The sequence below is a fragment of the Entelurus aequoreus genome, linkage group LG21 (genome assembly GCF_033978785.1).
Source record: "Entelurus aequoreus isolate RoL-2023_Sb linkage group LG21, RoL_Eaeq_v1.1, whole genome shotgun sequence".
Taxonomy (NCBI): domain Eukaryota; kingdom Metazoa; phylum Chordata; class Actinopteri; order Syngnathiformes; family Syngnathidae; genus Entelurus; species Entelurus aequoreus.
The window spans coordinates 35,999,403-36,015,971 of NC_084751.1; the positions used below are offsets into that span (position 1 = coordinate 35,999,403).

The 16,569-nt window shown below is 40.0% G+C and overlaps 1 protein-coding gene across 1 annotated transcript; it reads right to left on the minus strand.

Moving 5' to 3' along the window:
- Positions 1-596: 596 nt before the first annotated feature.
- On the minus strand, positions 597-15,875 carry ccnb1 (cyclin B1). Its single transcript, XM_062031571.1, has 9 exons — positions 15,718-15,875; positions 15,433-15,549; positions 9,411-9,542; positions 9,158-9,346; positions 5,899-6,051; positions 5,586-5,828; positions 5,379-5,519; positions 931-1,041; positions 597-867 (listed from the first exon to the last, which is right to left on the minus strand). The coding sequence occupies exons 1-9, from the start codon at positions 15,736-15,738 to the stop codon at positions 763-765; spliced, it is 1,212 nt and encodes a 403-aa protein (XP_061887555.1). The 5' UTR covers positions 15,739-15,875; the 3' UTR covers positions 597-762.
- Between the last annotated feature and the right edge of the window lie 694 nt (positions 15,876-16,569).

A 16,569-nucleotide genomic window follows, 5' to 3' on the forward strand; every position in this document is an offset into this window, starting at 1 on the left:
GGGACGGCCAGATCTGGCCCGCGGGCCTTGAGTTTGACATCAGTTTTAAAAGGACAGGATGCGGCTTCATTTGCTTCTGACGGAAACACATGCAGACATTATCAAATGTAATTGGAGCAAAATTTCCACTGAGTATTTTAAGTGTAGAGAAAGATATTTACCGTTTAAGAGTTGTAATCTATATCGATTTTAGTGCCTCAGATTTCTTATAAGTTTCACTTGGATCCTTAAACTGAAAAGCACTAGAGAAACACCCAAGCAGCACTCAATGTATTTTGCTTTTTTTTTTTTTTTTTTTTTAAATAAGTGGGTTAAGAATGTTAAGGCACAGAAAGCATTACTGGCAATACTAGTAATGCAAGGATTTATCACAAAAAAACAAAAAAAAAAATAGTACCACCCACTGTTTTCTTATTTCTTCACAATGTCATGAAAAGCACTCTGCAGGCAGAAGATTGACATGCATCAACTTTCACCATCCAAACCTAAGCCAATCTAATGGCACCCTCTAGAGGTAAGAACGTTAACATTGTGTACAAAGCCATATACAAATGAAATTAAAAGCATAAATACAAATGATGCAATGATTGATCTGATTAAGACCTTGAGAAAAAAAAAAGTTTAATTTTCACCTCAGACTACAAGTTTGCAAGGAAGATTAAAGTCACATGATTAAAAAGAAGTTGCAATAAAAGCTTTAAAAAATCTACAAATATTAAGAACATTGGACAGTTTTGTACAAGATGAGCAACAAAAATGTGCTCATTGTGTGAGCTGCATTGAAAGTTCTTTTACCAACGACGACTTGAGCTGCGGAATCAGCGCAATCTTCATCTGCTTCGAGGTTGAATACTTTCCTTTGACAGCCTGCAGTCACAGCAAAAATTTAAGTTTCAAATAAAAGTCTAATAACTAAACTCAATTTCTTACCAAATGTTTGGTTTTCCCTTCATTGACCTTCACAACGTTCTTGGCAATGTGAGCCATGACGGGCATCAAAATGTCGCTGCTGTAATCCATGTGGTGCTGCAGCGTCACATCCTGACAAAAAAAATTATATTTAAAAAATTATATTAAAGAGACTTGTCCACTTAGGGGTGTCATTTGATCAAAGTCCAACAACATGAAATTAAACAGTGAAAATGTATCTGAAACTTTGGTCTAGACCAGGCCTGGGCAATTATTTTAACTCGGGGGCCACATTTAGAGTAAAAAAATGTGTCTGGGAGCCGGTATATCTATTTTTAGGAACACTAATATAAAACCTCACTAATGTCTGATTGAATGCTAAAACGTTATGACAGACCGCCTTAAAAAAAACGTAATGGAATTTTACATTTTTCTACGGAGGATAAAACACTGAATATTGACAAAATATGAACGTTACACCCTTTTTCGATCGACATATTTTACAATCAACTGAAACGCAACAAAAATGCAACAGACCGTGGAATATGAACGCTAAGGGTACAAAATAAACCCTCCTACAATCTGATATATCACTAAGCTTTAGAAGTTTGTTGTGAAAATCTCCTTCCGCGTCTGTGGAAACGCTCCCTGCCCACACTGCTTGGTGGTGCCTCGTCTGAGCTGCTGTGACGTAGATGACCATAGTAACTAGTATATCATGGGACGGCGTGGCGAAGTTGGTAGAGTGGCTGTGCCAGCAATTGGATGGTTGCTGGTTACTGGGGTTCAATCCCCACCTTCTACCATCCTAGTCACGTCCGTTGGGTTCTTGGGAAATACACTTCACCCTTTGCCTCTGATGGCAGCCCGCCATCAGTGTGTGAATGAATGGGTGAATGTGGAAATACTGTCAAAAGCGCTTTGAGTACCTTGAAGGTAGAAAAGCGCTATACAGTATAACCCATTTATTATGCAAAAGCGCAGATTCCAACCGTTGAAATACTTTGTATAGTTCAAGACGGTAATTAGAAAACATCACTGCACATCATAATGGCAGCTACACTTTCCATCCTAAAGATCTAAAAAAAAAAATTGGGAATGTCCGACAGGCCAGATTGAAAAGCTTAACGGGCCGCATGTGGCCCCCGGGCCTTAATTTGCCCAGATCTGGTCTAGACACAAGAAGCAAAACAGTAAAGTTTTAAGCATTTGGCGTTAGTCTTCATTTTATCATCTTGGTTGAAAATCTTACAGAAAGCGCTTGCATACATGAAATCTAAAAAATATTTTTTTTTAAACTGACCATTTTGTTGGCGAGTTTATTTTGAAGCTCTGCAGAGCTTGCAAGTAGTTTTACACTTTGTATCACAACAATCAGGATGTTAACTAATTTAACTCCACGAAAGTTGGAGCCAGCAATAGGAGTTCAATTTATTTTCAAAATAGTGTTTGCAACCTTTACATGGATGCCTAAAGGGTGCCAACTTTTTTCTTACAGCTTTTAGCACCCAATGATGTAAAGCAGGGGTCCCCAACCATCGGTCCGGTGACTGTACATGATGCATTTGCTACCGGCCCGCACAGAAACATTAAATTTCATTTTCTCCGACTTAACTTTCGCCTGTCCCACTAGACAAACCAATAAGCTTGTTTCAGTGGCCTAGTGGGTAGAGTGTCCGACCGGAGATCGGTAGGTTGTGAGTTCAATCCCCGGCCGAGTCATACCAAAGACTAAAATGGGACCCATTACCTCCCTGCTTGGCACTCAGCATCAAGGGTTGGAATTGGGGGTTAAATCACCAAAAATGATTCCCGACACGGCACCGCTGCTGCCCACTGCTCCCCGGGGGGTGAACAAGGGGATGGGTCAAACGCAGAGGACAAATTTCACCACACCTAGTGTGTGTGTGTGACAATCATTGGTACTTTAACTACAATACAACTCATAGGAAGTTGCCATTTGTTATAACTTTGTGACAATACAATGCACACTAATGAACAAAACATAAATGTGACATTGTAGCCAAAGGCTGATTTCCATCTCATTGCAATTGAGCATTACTGATTTTTGCTGTATTTATCTGCCACAAGTGGAAAGCCGGTCCCTGAAAATAATGCCTACATTAAACTCGTCCTTGGGTAAAAAATAAAATGGTTGGGGACCACTGATGTACAGTACACTTAACTTTGTGTTTGCCAAGCTAACATTACCTATCATTGAAGGTAAACATGACAATTGTTGCTTCTCGGGACTGTATACACTTCTTGCATGTACGAGACACCAGTGAGTGACAAATATGTAGGCATTACTTTTTTTTTTTTAAACAGTTCTGTGCTTTTTTTTTTTTTTAGAAATGTTGACAGCATTTTCATGTGTTGACATTTCCTCGGTCTTGATAGCCGAGAGAATTATATTCAAAGGAAGGTTATGTTTTAAATAAAACCTGTTTACATTCAATATACTTTTCTCCTGGTCATATTTTTGATAGGTCAAAAGAGAAAAAAAAAAGACCAATATACAACACATATCGTGATAGTCTTCAGCCATAAGTTCTTGTTTTGATCATTTAAAAAACTGACTAAATGGTTTGGTATATAAAAAAAAAAAAGTTTAGTCATGCAAGCTAATTTTCATAGTCTTTCAAAAATGGACAATGGAACTAGGGTTTCATTTGACATCACCTCCCTGTTCATTTGCATTATAACCCAGGATGCAGTATAGAGGTAGGACTGGACATCTATGGAAACATACATTTTGATTGGTATCAAAATCATGATTATTCAGTAATTTGAACACAAGTATCGTACTACCGAAACTCAACTTTAGTTTTTTTGGGGTTTTTTTTAACAGATATAAGTTAGTAATGAATGAACCACAAGTAAAATACCTTTAAATAGCAATATTAAAAAAGGTTTTAATTCCGTTTGACCTTTTAAGCTTATTCTACCACCACAGTGTGTGGTGTGTCAATTAAAATGTAAAATTGTTAATTACAGTAAATGCAAAAGCAATACATCTTTAGACAATTTTAAGTCAATGCACAATAACTGTTTATTAGAGCAATTAATCAAATTTTAATCCATAATGGGCAGAATTATTTGCATACAAATTCCTGAGATTTCAACGAAACAGATGGAGCGACCGAGTGAGAAAAGAAAAGCCAAGAGAAGTTTGGGATGTCACTATGGTCGCCAAAGCAGTAGTATGCCTAATCAAAAATTTAACTCAACAAAAAAAAAGGTAAGGCATTATTTTCACAATCACTTAACCGTACAGAGCCACATAATTGACCAATAAAACAGAATACGCTGATAAACGCAAAATATCAGGTTTGTGAGAAGAAACTTTGTTTGGGAAAGTAATGTGTCCAATAGCGTTAATTTATAACACACGCATGATATTGAATATTGGGACGGTCATTTGAAACAGACTAATCTATGAGTCAAGAGCAAACCATTTGCTTGTGTTGTGACGAAATCATCCATGCAACAATAATTCTCCCTCCTTCCAAGTGAGTCGCTGCTTTACTCAAGCTGAGAACAGCACAACACTCACCCCACCCTTCACAATAGCACGATGCACCACATCCAGTTTCGCTGCGGTAACAAAATAAAAGGTTCCAAAAAAGGTACCTTGCACAAGCATAATGCACTTATTGATACATTAACAAAATGATTATGCGTAAACTTATGAGCCATATTTAAGTATTTCATGTGATGTCATCATTTAATGGCCCTATGTCAAAAAGCGATTAAATAATGTTATTTTCAAATACCTCTATAAAGTAGTTCAGCCGGGATAAGCTCATTTCTAAATTAGATTTACAGCCCCGAAATCTCTACCGTTTGACCGATTAAAAAGTCTGAGTGTGTCACATCCAGGTTGCCAGTTACGCACCGCCATCTTTGTCTAGCTACTGCCACTGGTAAAGTTGCTAAACATGTCAGACCTTAGTAAATCTAAAAGGCGTCGTTACGATTCTCAATTTATTCATGACAAAAAGCCAGGAACAAAATTTGGATTTTATCGTGGATGCCTTTGAAAGATGGATGATTGAAGGCGGAGAAGATCTTTGTCATCTGACACCAAACGTGCCAATTTCCTCCTTGATAGGCAAGTAAGGCATTTACATTTTATTACTTGTAATAAATGCAAGTGGACATACTGTATGTAAACTACATTGCCCAATATAGTCTATGATATTGTCTAACAAACTTCCACTGAGCTTACAGCGTAAATAATGGTGTCGGTCATGCAGGAGGAAAGTGGCCTACAAACACTGTCTTCAACACAAACCTCACCAGCCACCCCAAGAAGTTGCCTGCATTGCAATGACTGTCGAAAGTGTCTGCCCCTTCAAAGAGGGCAGGATACAATGCTTGCATCATGTTTGAAAGTTGGCACCCTCTAGCAGCCTTGTAACCACAGCAACAATCACACAGAAACAGTCAAGGAGTTTAACGCTCACCCATTCTCCAGCGTCCAATAGCTTCAGTGTTAGCGCCAATGCACTACACGCCACCAGTGAAGGTGGCAAGTGAACCATTTCATAATCCACCATGGTCAGCTCCAGCAAGTATTTGGCCAGCGTGTGTTGCTCTGCAGTTACCTGCAGACAGCTGTGTTAATGATGGAGCACAGCAGAAGTCCTGCAGGTGAATATTCTGCTACAAACTTCATAAATCTTTGAGGCTCTTCGGAGGAAGTGCAGAGGAAGAGGGCGACCCAGCTGGAATTTGAGCACCCGCAGAATGGTCATCTCCATCTCTCGGATCTGAGCAGTGGTGTACGCCCTGTCAGTCACAAAGGCAAAGTCGGAGATCTCTGGCGGGTACATTTCCTCGTACTTTGATGCAAGGAACATGGCTGTTACTCCAACCAGTTGCAGCTTCTTCTTGACGACCGGCTGTTCCTGCGGGTGGTCAAAACATGTTATTCAAAAGACCTTACTGGTGATGAGCAATAAAAGCAAAAGTACTTGCCTGAAGAAAACGGTCAATTATTGCCACAGTCATGTACATGGTCTCCTGCAGCAGGCGAAACTTGAGGTTGACTTGGACTAGCCAGTCTACAAGTATCGCACGCATGCTACCAGTCACCTCCTGGCCTTGGAGGTAAGCAGCTCGAACATTCTGGTCAGCCTAAGAAGAAACTTTGTCAGTCTTTCAAACGCCATTTTTTCCATTGCTTCATGATCTCAAGGGCTTTGTTATTTTTGCAGTTGAAGTAGCTTTTTCTGAAAGTTGCAAAATCTTGACTTTTTTCCACAATCATTACAAATAACGATTTTTAAAAAAAAAAAGTTAAGTTTTCTTGTAAAATTAATCTCAAATAGCACAGGATTTCAACAAAAAACAAACATTCTGTTGATGTTTTACACTGACTTACATACTTAAGCACTGGATGGCAGTAAACCCACAAAGCTCAGAGTCGTGTATAGAGTATGGCCAACTGTTTCAGCCACATTCTTAATCAGGGTTTCTCCTAAATCGCCACTACACTTTCAAAATAGGTTTAGTGAAACACTTTTTTTTTTTACATGAAAACTAATTTAAGTGATATATTTCATGAATGGATATACCGTAAATAGTCTATTATTTACGTACTATTGGCTATACCAAGTTTAAAAAACAGCACAAATAAAAAACTTTCCTCATTGCTTCATTTTGGGGAAAAAGGTGCATCTAAAATGGCATGTTAGCTGGTCCCGCACCTAAAGGAGTTGACACCGGCAAAAGTGAGGGAAAGCGGAAGAAAAAGGTATTTTAAGATAATACATTTCTTGTTCAAGCCAGTGTATACTAGCCTAAATCATGTGAGTCTTCCAACCTCCTTTGCCCAAGTGAAGTACTCCCCCCCCCACCCCCTCCAGCACAAAAAAAAAACCTGGTTGAAAAAGCTTCAAAGAATTGGCTGTGAAATGACAAGCGAAAAGTAAGCCAGCGTTGCCATTAAGTAGCCAACTAATGCAGTGACACTACAGTTATGACAGTCTATTTTGCCTTACTGCAGATAAAATGACATGCTATTTGCTAAGCTAGGCACAGAAGAAATAAGTGCTTAGTTAAGTTTAAGACATGTAGATGGAAGCGCATTACAGCAGACATTAAGTAGAATAATAATAGAAAGGATAACAATGTATGTTGTGGTGTAGTTTGGCACAAAGGTTAATATCGGTATATGAACGATTTTTATTCAGGGAATACATATTTTAGGGTAAGCCTACACATGAAATAGCCGTTTTTGTTTAGTGTACTATTAACTTGGTTTTGACCAAACGATGTAAAAAGAAGAGAAACTAACAATATCTCATCAAAATCAAACTACCGGAAGTTCGATTTTGTGGTTATATTGTTAAACTGTCAACAGCACGAACTATAAATACATTGATTGGATTTTTAACCTGTTTATATTGACAAATGGTCTGTTTTAGACTGCAATTGTGTTCAATTAAGGACACTTATTACACAGATTGAGTTGTGTAGCTGTTAGCTCCTAGTAGCCAGTTACTTGAATTCCGACACGTGACTTCTTCCCGGAAGTGAAAAACAGCAGTGATCAACAAAGCCAAGATGGCTGTTGTACAACAAGCTTACAGAGTACAAAAGAGGCTTGATTAAATATTTATGCAAAAAGTAGATGCGAGCAAAAACACAAAATCTAACTTCGCAATGAAATAGATCCCTATACTTCAACAAAAAGATTTGTCGAGTGATAAAGGATCTCCGTCGGTACCGTTCTCCGACGCCATTCTAAACGACAAAACAGTAAAACTTGAAAAAGCATGAAGGTCTCCAATTTGTGGGAGACTGGGTCAAGGACATTGATAAAGATTTTCCTAGATAAATATGCATCGTTTTTGCTCGGTATGGTTGCGTTTCATGACTTAACTTCACATCTACCGATGTTTGTTGCTGTTGCATGCACCGTCTGCGAGTAGTGTTCCGCCTCCACCCCCATCTTCATCAAAATATAGCTAGATGTCAACATTGTATGTGCTGAAAGTTCCATTTACGATTGCTGCCTTTGGTAAAAGCTTAACCCTTTTAGGTTACGCTCACATTTACTTTTAAGAGTCGCCAAGTAGGTGATCTTTCCACTTGTAGCAAATGTGTTATACAAATATCAAGAGAATACTTCAAACGGGATATAAACATTAAGTATACCATACAAACCTTTAATGAAGAGATTACTGCAAACTCATGCATTTGTCGAATTCTCCTCACTTGGACTCCAGTGTGAGCTACCGTATTTTTCAGATTATAAATCTCATTCCTGCGATTTATAATCCGAAAAATACGGTACTTTTGTCGTCGTTTTGTAAAATGTTTCACTATTTTTTTTATTACCTCTCTGGGAACTCTGAAGAATAGTTTATCCTTTTTACATTTGAACGATTCGTACAGCCGAAAACCCAAGCATAGGGCATTTTTTCCTTCATGAAAGGCTAAATGGCACAAAGTACCCATTGAAAACAGAGCTGGCTTGACCACCACACGTATTCGTTGGGCGGGACGTGAGCCTGATGTGATGTCAGTAACATCCCAGCAATAACCTACCATGTTTACCTTTTATAATTTCCTTTACTAAACCACAAGAAAAGACCAACCCTGTGTGCTTATTGGGAGGACATTTACCGTATTTTTCGGACTATAAATCGCAGGGTTTTTTTCATAGTTTGGCCGGGGGTGCGACTTATACTCCGGAGCGTGAAATTAACACATTACCGTAAAATATCAAATAATATTATTTAGCTCATTCATGTAAGAGACTAGATTTAAGATTATTGGATTTAGCGATTAGGAGTGACAGATTGTTTGGTAAACGTATAGCATGTTCTATATGTTAAGTTATTTGAATGACTCTTACCTTAATGTTACGTTAACATACCAGGCACGTTCTCGGTTATTTATGAGTCACATAACGTACACTTATTCAGCCTGTTCACTATTTATTTCATATTGCCTTTCAAATGTCTACTCTTGGTGTTGGTATTTATCAAATAAATTTCCCCAAAAATGCGACTTATGTTTTTTTCCTTCTTTATTATGCATTTTCGGCCGGTGCGACTTATACTCCGGAGCGACTTATAGTCCAAAAAATATGGTAGATGTTAACTGGCAGCAGTATCATAAATTATCACATATCCTATGCTTACCGATATCAATATTGGATCACACCGATCATTTAAGCAAATATTTGTTTGTGAGTTACGTGCCTGTGAGCCCTGCCTTAAATGTTCCTCACCTCCAGCTGGCGCATGTACTTGTAGATGTCCTTCACATATTCACTGCAGCACACTAGGTTGTTACAGTCGTCTGCATCCACGTCCCGGACAGCAGTTTCAATAATAACATCAGAAAACGCTTGACACAGGTCAGCGGGCTCACAGCCTGAAGTCTCCATCGGGGTTGGGGAGACAGACTCAGGAACAACCTGCAAGCCAGGCAGAGGTGGGGTCAAGCCTGTAAATAAAGATTTGATGCTTGGGGGAACATACCTGAAGCACAGGAAGACTCTTTGGTTTGGGCTCGGTCTTCTCCTTTGGAGCAGGAGCATTCTCCTTTGGAGCAGGAGCATTCTCCTTTGGAGCAGGAGCCTTGACCTTCTTCACAGCCTTGACCTTTAAAGGCTGGACAGGGAGGTAAGCAAAATGTTTAGAATGAAACAAGTAAAAATGGAACGGGACATCCTCACAGCAGCGATTCTACCCTTTTTGGGGTGAATGACAGACATTTTGGATTAGTGTCCAGGAAAGTGCTCCAACAGAACTTTACTTTCTGGTTGAGGGAGAACAAGTCAAACAAATCCTGCTGTATACTACCGGCAGTATTTGACCATAGTGGACAATGACGCAGCAATGTATTTTGTCCTCTGTAAGGGACAACCCATTCAGAACCTGTCTTCTAATGCAAAAAACACTACAAGCACAATAAGAGGGTTGCACATGACGTCACATTTGTTTTTCTTCTTCATGGGTCAAGTCACACGATGGTCAAGCAGAGCATTAAAAAAAGTGAGAGCAAGTGTAGAGTCCATCCATCCATCTTCTTCCGCTTATCAGAGGTCGGGTCGCGGGGGCAGCAGCCTAAGCAGGGAAGCCCAGACTTCCCTCTCCACAGCCACACTTCGTCCAGCTCCTCCCGGGGGATCCCGAGGCGTTCTCAGGCCAGCCGGGAGACCGTCTTCCCAACGTGTCCTGGGTCTTCCCTGTGGCCTCCTACCGGTCGGACGGGCCCTAAACACCTCCCTAGGGAGGCGTTCGGGTGGCATCCTGACCAGATGCCCGAAGCACCTCATCTGGCTCCTCTCGATGTGGAGGAGCAGCGGCTTTACTTGGAGCTCCTCCTGGATGACAGAGCTTCTCACCCTATCTCTAAAGGGAGAGCCCCGTCACCCGGCGGAGGAAGCTCATTTCGGCCGCTTGTACCTGTGATCTTGTCCTTTGGGTAAGGACCCAAAGCTCATGACCATAGGTGAGGATGGGAACGTAGATCGACCGGTAAATTGAGAGCTTTGCCATCCGGTTCAGCTTCTTCACCAGATCGATACAGCGTTCGCATTACTGAAGACGCCGCACCGATGCACCTGTCGATCTCACGATCCACTCGTGAACAAGACTCCGAGGTACTTTAACTCCTCCACTTGGGGTAAGATCTCCTCCCCAACCCGGAGATGGCACTCCACCTTTTTCCGGGCGAGAACCATGGACTCTGACTTAGGAGGTGCCGATTCCCAACCCAGTTGCTTCACACTCAGCTGCGAACCGATCCAGTGAGAGCTGAAGATCTTGGCCAGATGAAGCCATCAGGACCACATCTGCAAGAAGCAGAGACCTAATCCTGCAGCCACCAAACCAGATACCCTCAACGACCTGACTGCGCCTAGAAATTATCTCCATAAAAGTTATGAACAGAATCGGTGACAAAGGGCAGCCTTGGCGGAGTCCAACCCTCACTGGAAACGGGTCCGACTTACTGCCGGCAATGCGGACCAAGCTCTGACACTGATCATACAGGGAGCGGACCGCCACAATCAGACAGTCCGTTACCCCATACTCTGAGCACTCCCTACAGGACTTCCCGGGGTACACGGTCGAATGCCTTCTCTAAGTCCACAAAGCACATGTAGACTGGTTGGGCAGACTCCCATGCACCCTCAAGGACCCAGCTAAGAGTTGATCAGAAAATGCTGTATTGCTGTTCATGAGTGTTCCAGTCGTTCGCTTGCCTATAGTCCAGAAAGAAGTGGCTCATAAAAAAGTAATAGTCGGGACAAAATGAAAGTGCGTGGAGGAAAATGGCTCTTAATATCACTTTCATAATCTTGTGAAATACAAAATCAGACCGCTCTGATAACAGAACTAAATTTAAAAAAAGGACAATCAATTGCATTATTTTTTTTTTTTTTTTATGCCTAAATATAACTACAAGGTCCTGGTTGTGCAAATAAATGAACAAGTAATAAATAGTGATTATTGGCACAATACATCATATTTTCATTACAGTAACTAAAACCTAAGTTTTGCAGGAAAGCCAGGTGCTTTGTCCGACACAGACGACCACATTACAGCGTATTTGGTGATATTTGTTAGCATCGAGAAAATATCCTTATTAGTATTAATCAACTAGATGGTTGAATCTCTCGTAGGCTCAACAGCACATACTGAATCTTGTTATCGCTAGAAAACATTGCTGAACAGGGACATATACAGCTAAATGCAGTGGTGTGCCGTCAGGGCCAGCAAGGCCTTCTCTGCTGGCCTAACATAACCAGAAATCATGATCATAATTAAAGAGAAGTCATTTTTAATTTACTTTCCCTAAATATCTAAAAGTATTCATATTCTCTTGTCATGTTATGCTCTTTCCAGTGCTGTTTTTAGGTTAGAGTTCCTATCCAATCAGAATCCAGCTATCTTATGTTGCCATGCTGTACGAAATATGCCCGGGGCCTTCAGAATCAACAATGGGGGCATCTGTGCACTGTAAGTGAACAGGCACAGTTGATAGACAATTGCGATAACCAATCAGATCACAAGTTGTCAGTCAGGCCTAGTAGCTGGCCTAAGGTTGAATGTGACATTTACGCGTCCTGTGATTGGATACTCACTGGGACTGGATGAATTTGAGAACGGAGCTGATTTTCAAGAAGGATATTTAAAGAGAAACTACATCTTGTGAGACGATGTCGGCGATGAAATGGGGAAATGCCCGCCATTTCTACTCCAATCAACCGACTATGAGAGGCTATACGGCGTCGATTGGTTGCTACAAATTGTGAGTTCAAATATTTTATTTCTTCGTGTTTTTTTGCCATTTTAATTTTGACAGTACCACAAGATGTTTTAATTGCTGATGTGGGTTTGTTGACTTTTAAATCCCCGGGAACACCATTCCTACAGTCAAGCATGGTGGTGGTAGTAGTATTATGCTGTGGGCCTGTTTTGCTGCCAACGGAACTGGTGCTTTACAGCAGTGTTTTTCAACCTTTTTTGAGCCAAGGCACATTTTTCTCATTGAAAAAAATCCAGAGGCACACCACCAGCAGAAATTCTTAAATAACGACAGTAAAAAGTCAATTGTTGGATATGAATTCAAACCATAACTAGGGTTGGGTATCGTTTGAATTCGAACGATTACGGTTCTTTGTTTCGATTCCGATTCCTGACGATTCTCGATTCAGATTCTTTTAAGAGGCAGGGTCAAAAAAAAGTTTAGGATATTTTAAATGAGTTAGCTAACCTGCAGTCTTTCTAAATGAAATAGTCTGACATTCTCCATCAATTTTAATTCTATTAACTTTACTATAAATTCCTCACAGGGCTGTTTTCAACTAGAATATAAATATCAAATTTATGAACTTGAATATAAATATTATAAATTATGAATACATTGTCCCAGGGGTACACTTTCCTCAAGAGAGCTTTATTTTTGAAAACCTCATGAAAACACATTTACACACATAAGTGTATGATGCTGCAGGTACTTAAACATGTTACCATGCTCCCACTGATGGGCTAACCTGGTGCAGAAAAGCAAATAAACAATAAGAAACAACTTGCAAAACCCAGTCCAGATTAGCAGCAGGTACAGTATAAAATCAGAGACAGTTCTTGTTTAGGAAAATGACCATATCCGCCTTCTCAGGCAGGATGCGTGAGCGTTCTGGACAGATAGTGTCTCCTGCTGTGGAAAATACATGTTCGCTGGGTGTGGAAGAAGCTTGAACGCATAAATAGGAGAAAGCGAGATATGACAGCAAAGTATAAGTCTTTTGTTGGTTCCACCAGACCACCACCATGCAGCAGGGTCGTCAGACATAAGTATCGGTGGAACGTCCTGGTACATCTGCAGCTCTCTCTCCACTCGTTTGTTGATGGACATGGAGCTCTGTTATTTCGCGGTTATTTAAATTTTTTTGTAAAGTAAAGCCACACTTTCGACCGCCGACGCCCGCTATCCATGCTTGAGCTTGACTGACTCGCTCGGCTATGTTAACACTTCCGGCGGTGGGCGCTTCTTCGTCGGTGTTCAGCGGCTTCTTCTTCCGGTTCGGCGGACATATTTTTTCCCCGTCGGCGGACTAAATTGGCGTGACAGCATCGAAAATAGGAATCGAAATTTAAACTTTTGAACGATTCCGGGAGAATCGGAAAGTTAGTCCCCGGTTCCAATCGATACTCAACCCTAACCAGGCATGCATCACTATAGCTCTTGCCTCAAAGTAGGTGTACTGTCACCACCTGTCACATCACGCCGTGACTTATTTGGAGTTTTTTGGTGTTTTCCTGTGTGTAGTTTTAGTTCTTGTCTTGCGCTCTTATTTTGGTGACTTTCTCTTTTTGGTATTTTCCTGTAGCAGTTTCATGTCTTCCTTTGAGCGATATTTCTCACATCTACTTTGTTTTAGCAAACAAGAATATTTAAGTAGTTTTTATCCTTTGTGGGGACATTGTGGATTGTCATGTCGTGTTCGGATGTACATTGTGAACGCCGCCTTTGCTCCACTGTAAGTCTTTGCCGTCGTCCAGCATTCTGTTTTTGTTTACTTTGTAGCCAGTTCAGTTTTGTTCTGCATAGCCTTCCCTAAGCTTCAATGCCTTTTCTTAGGGGCACTTACCTTTTGTTTATTTTTGGTTTAAGCATTACACACCTTTTTACCTGCACGCTGCCTCCAGCATATTGGGATCATGACAAAGCAGTTAGCTACCTGCTGCTACCTACTGATATGGAAGAGTATTACACGGTTACTCTGCCGAGCTCTAGACAGCACCGACACTCAACAACAACACTTAATTTGCAGATTATAATTACTGGTTTGCAAAAAATATTTTAACCCAAATAGGTGAAGATAGATAATCTCCCAAGGGGCACTCACATTTTGTTTACTTTTGGTTTAAGCATTAGACACCTTTTTACCTTCACGCTGCCTCCCGCTGTTTCCGACATCTACAAAGCAATTAGCTACCAGCTGCCACCTACTGATATGGAAGAGTATAACACGGTTACTCTGCCGAGCTCTAGACAGCACCGACACATAATTTGCAGACTATAATTACTGGTTTGCAAGGAATATTTTAAACCCAAATAGGTGAAATTAGATAATCTCCCACAGCACACCAGACTATCTAACGGCACAATAGTGTGCCGCGGCAGTGGTTGAAAAACGCTGCTTTACTTTTAATGAGACAGTGAAAAGAGAGTAATACCTCCAAATTCTTAAGGACAACCTAAAATCATCAGCCCGGAGGTTGGGTCTTGGGCGCAGTTGGGTGTTCCAACAGATCAACAACCCCAAACACACACCAAAAGTGGTAAAGGAATGGCTAAATCAGACTATAATTAAGGTTTTAGAATGGCCTTCCCAAAGTCCTGACTTAAACATGTGGACAATGCTGAAGAAACAAGTCCATGTCAGAAAACCAACAAATTTAGCTGAACTGCACCAATTTTGTCAAGAGCTGTGGTCAAAAATTAAACCAGAAGCCTGTGGATGGCTACCAAAAGCGCCTTATTGCAGTGAAACTTGCCAAGGGACATGTAACCAAATATTAACATTGCTGTATGTATACTTTAGACCCAGCAGATTTGGTCACATTTTCAATGGACCCATAAATTCATAAGAGAACCAAACTTAATGAATGTTGTTTGTGACCAACAAGTATGCGCTCCAATCAATCTCACAAAAAAAATAACAGTTGTAGATAAAATTATAAACTCAAACTGTAAACTTTTGACCACGACTGTACATACGTCCCACTTAGAAAACCAGCATGTATCCAATGTTCGACAACTAAAATGTAGCATGCAGTAGTTTCCAAATAAGTGGGAGCCCATCCAATTCCTACCGCTTGTCCCTTTTGGGGTCGCTGGAGCCTATCTCAGCTGCATTCTAGCCTTTTTACTTAAAATGGCCGCAGGATTTTTCAGTCAGCATTAAGACAAAGAGTAGTAAATGACCAACGCACCTTTGTTGCGTTGTTTAACTAGAGGTTTAAAAAAAGGGCGATTAAAAATTACCTTATTTTGTGGCTCTTTATTAGCCTGGACGTTTCCAATTTCCCCAAGTGCTGCTCGCGGCTTTGTGGGTCCGCACGCCTTTCCAACGAGGTCAGTCCTAGTGGAAGCCATGCGGTTCTAACACAAAATTAAATAAAACAATGTTAGACTGTATACATAAGTGGACGGTTAAAATGGCTGCTAGCTGGCATAGTAGCAGTATTGGCACGAATACATATATAGCAACGTAAACATGAAACCACTGTCAAACAACACAACAGTACACATATGATGTTAATTACTTACTCTTGTACCACGAAAGGCCATTTTTACTCAAAAAATGTCGTTTGCTCCTGAGCACGCAGCGTTTGTGGAAGAACGAGGCGACGCTGTAAAGCGACACAGCGTATCTTAGTTTAAATCCTCGCACGCTCAAAGATGATTGGCTAAATCAAACTATCGAACACTCTCATTGGCTGAGAGCATCTGCTTAACGTCCGCCCCGGGTGTCACGTAACATATTTAAAAAACTGTTTATTTCCGTTTCCGGGGACATTTGCTCGGCATGCCTACGACAAAAAGGCTCGGCTAGTAGGGGCATAGATTCAGAACATTTCGTGGTCGAATATGCTGCATTCGGTTACTGACTATTTCGTATGGTTTAAAACAAGGACACTTTAAACAAATGTGTATTGATAGCATATGATTTAACGTTGACAATAAAGTATCAGTTGAGACATTTACAAGTATATGAGGTCATGTGGTCCGTTCAGTGTTGCCAACGCTTCAGTAGCTATTGGCTGTCCTTTTTTTAAATTTAATTTTATAAACCTTTATTTATAATATGCAACATTTACATACAATCAAGAAATAATAATAATCAAAACAAGTACAGAAACAGTAAAAAAACAAAAAAAAAACAGTACAAACTCAATAAATGAACTAAAATAGAATGTGAAATATATATATATATATATATATATATATATATATATACATATATATATATATATATATATATATATATATATATATATATATATGTATATATATATATATGTATATATATATATATATATATATATATATATATATATATATATATATATATATATATATATATATATATATATATATATATATATATATATATATATA

What these genes read in the sequence shown, in the direction of transcription:
- ccnb1 (XM_062031571.1), bottom strand. Translation starts at nt 15,738, where the DNA reads ATGGCCTTTCGTGGTACAAGA. An exon ending in AGAGTCTTCCTGTGCTTCAG is followed by an intron (nt 9,347 to 9,410) that starts GTATGTTCCCCC and finishes CCTGGCTTGCAG; the next exon opens with GTTGTTCCTGAGTCTGTCTC. An exon ending in AAGGGAAAACCAAACATTTG is followed by an intron (nt 868 to 930) that starts GTAAGAAATTGA and finishes CTGTGACTGCAG; the next exon opens with GCTGTCAAAGGAAAGTATTC.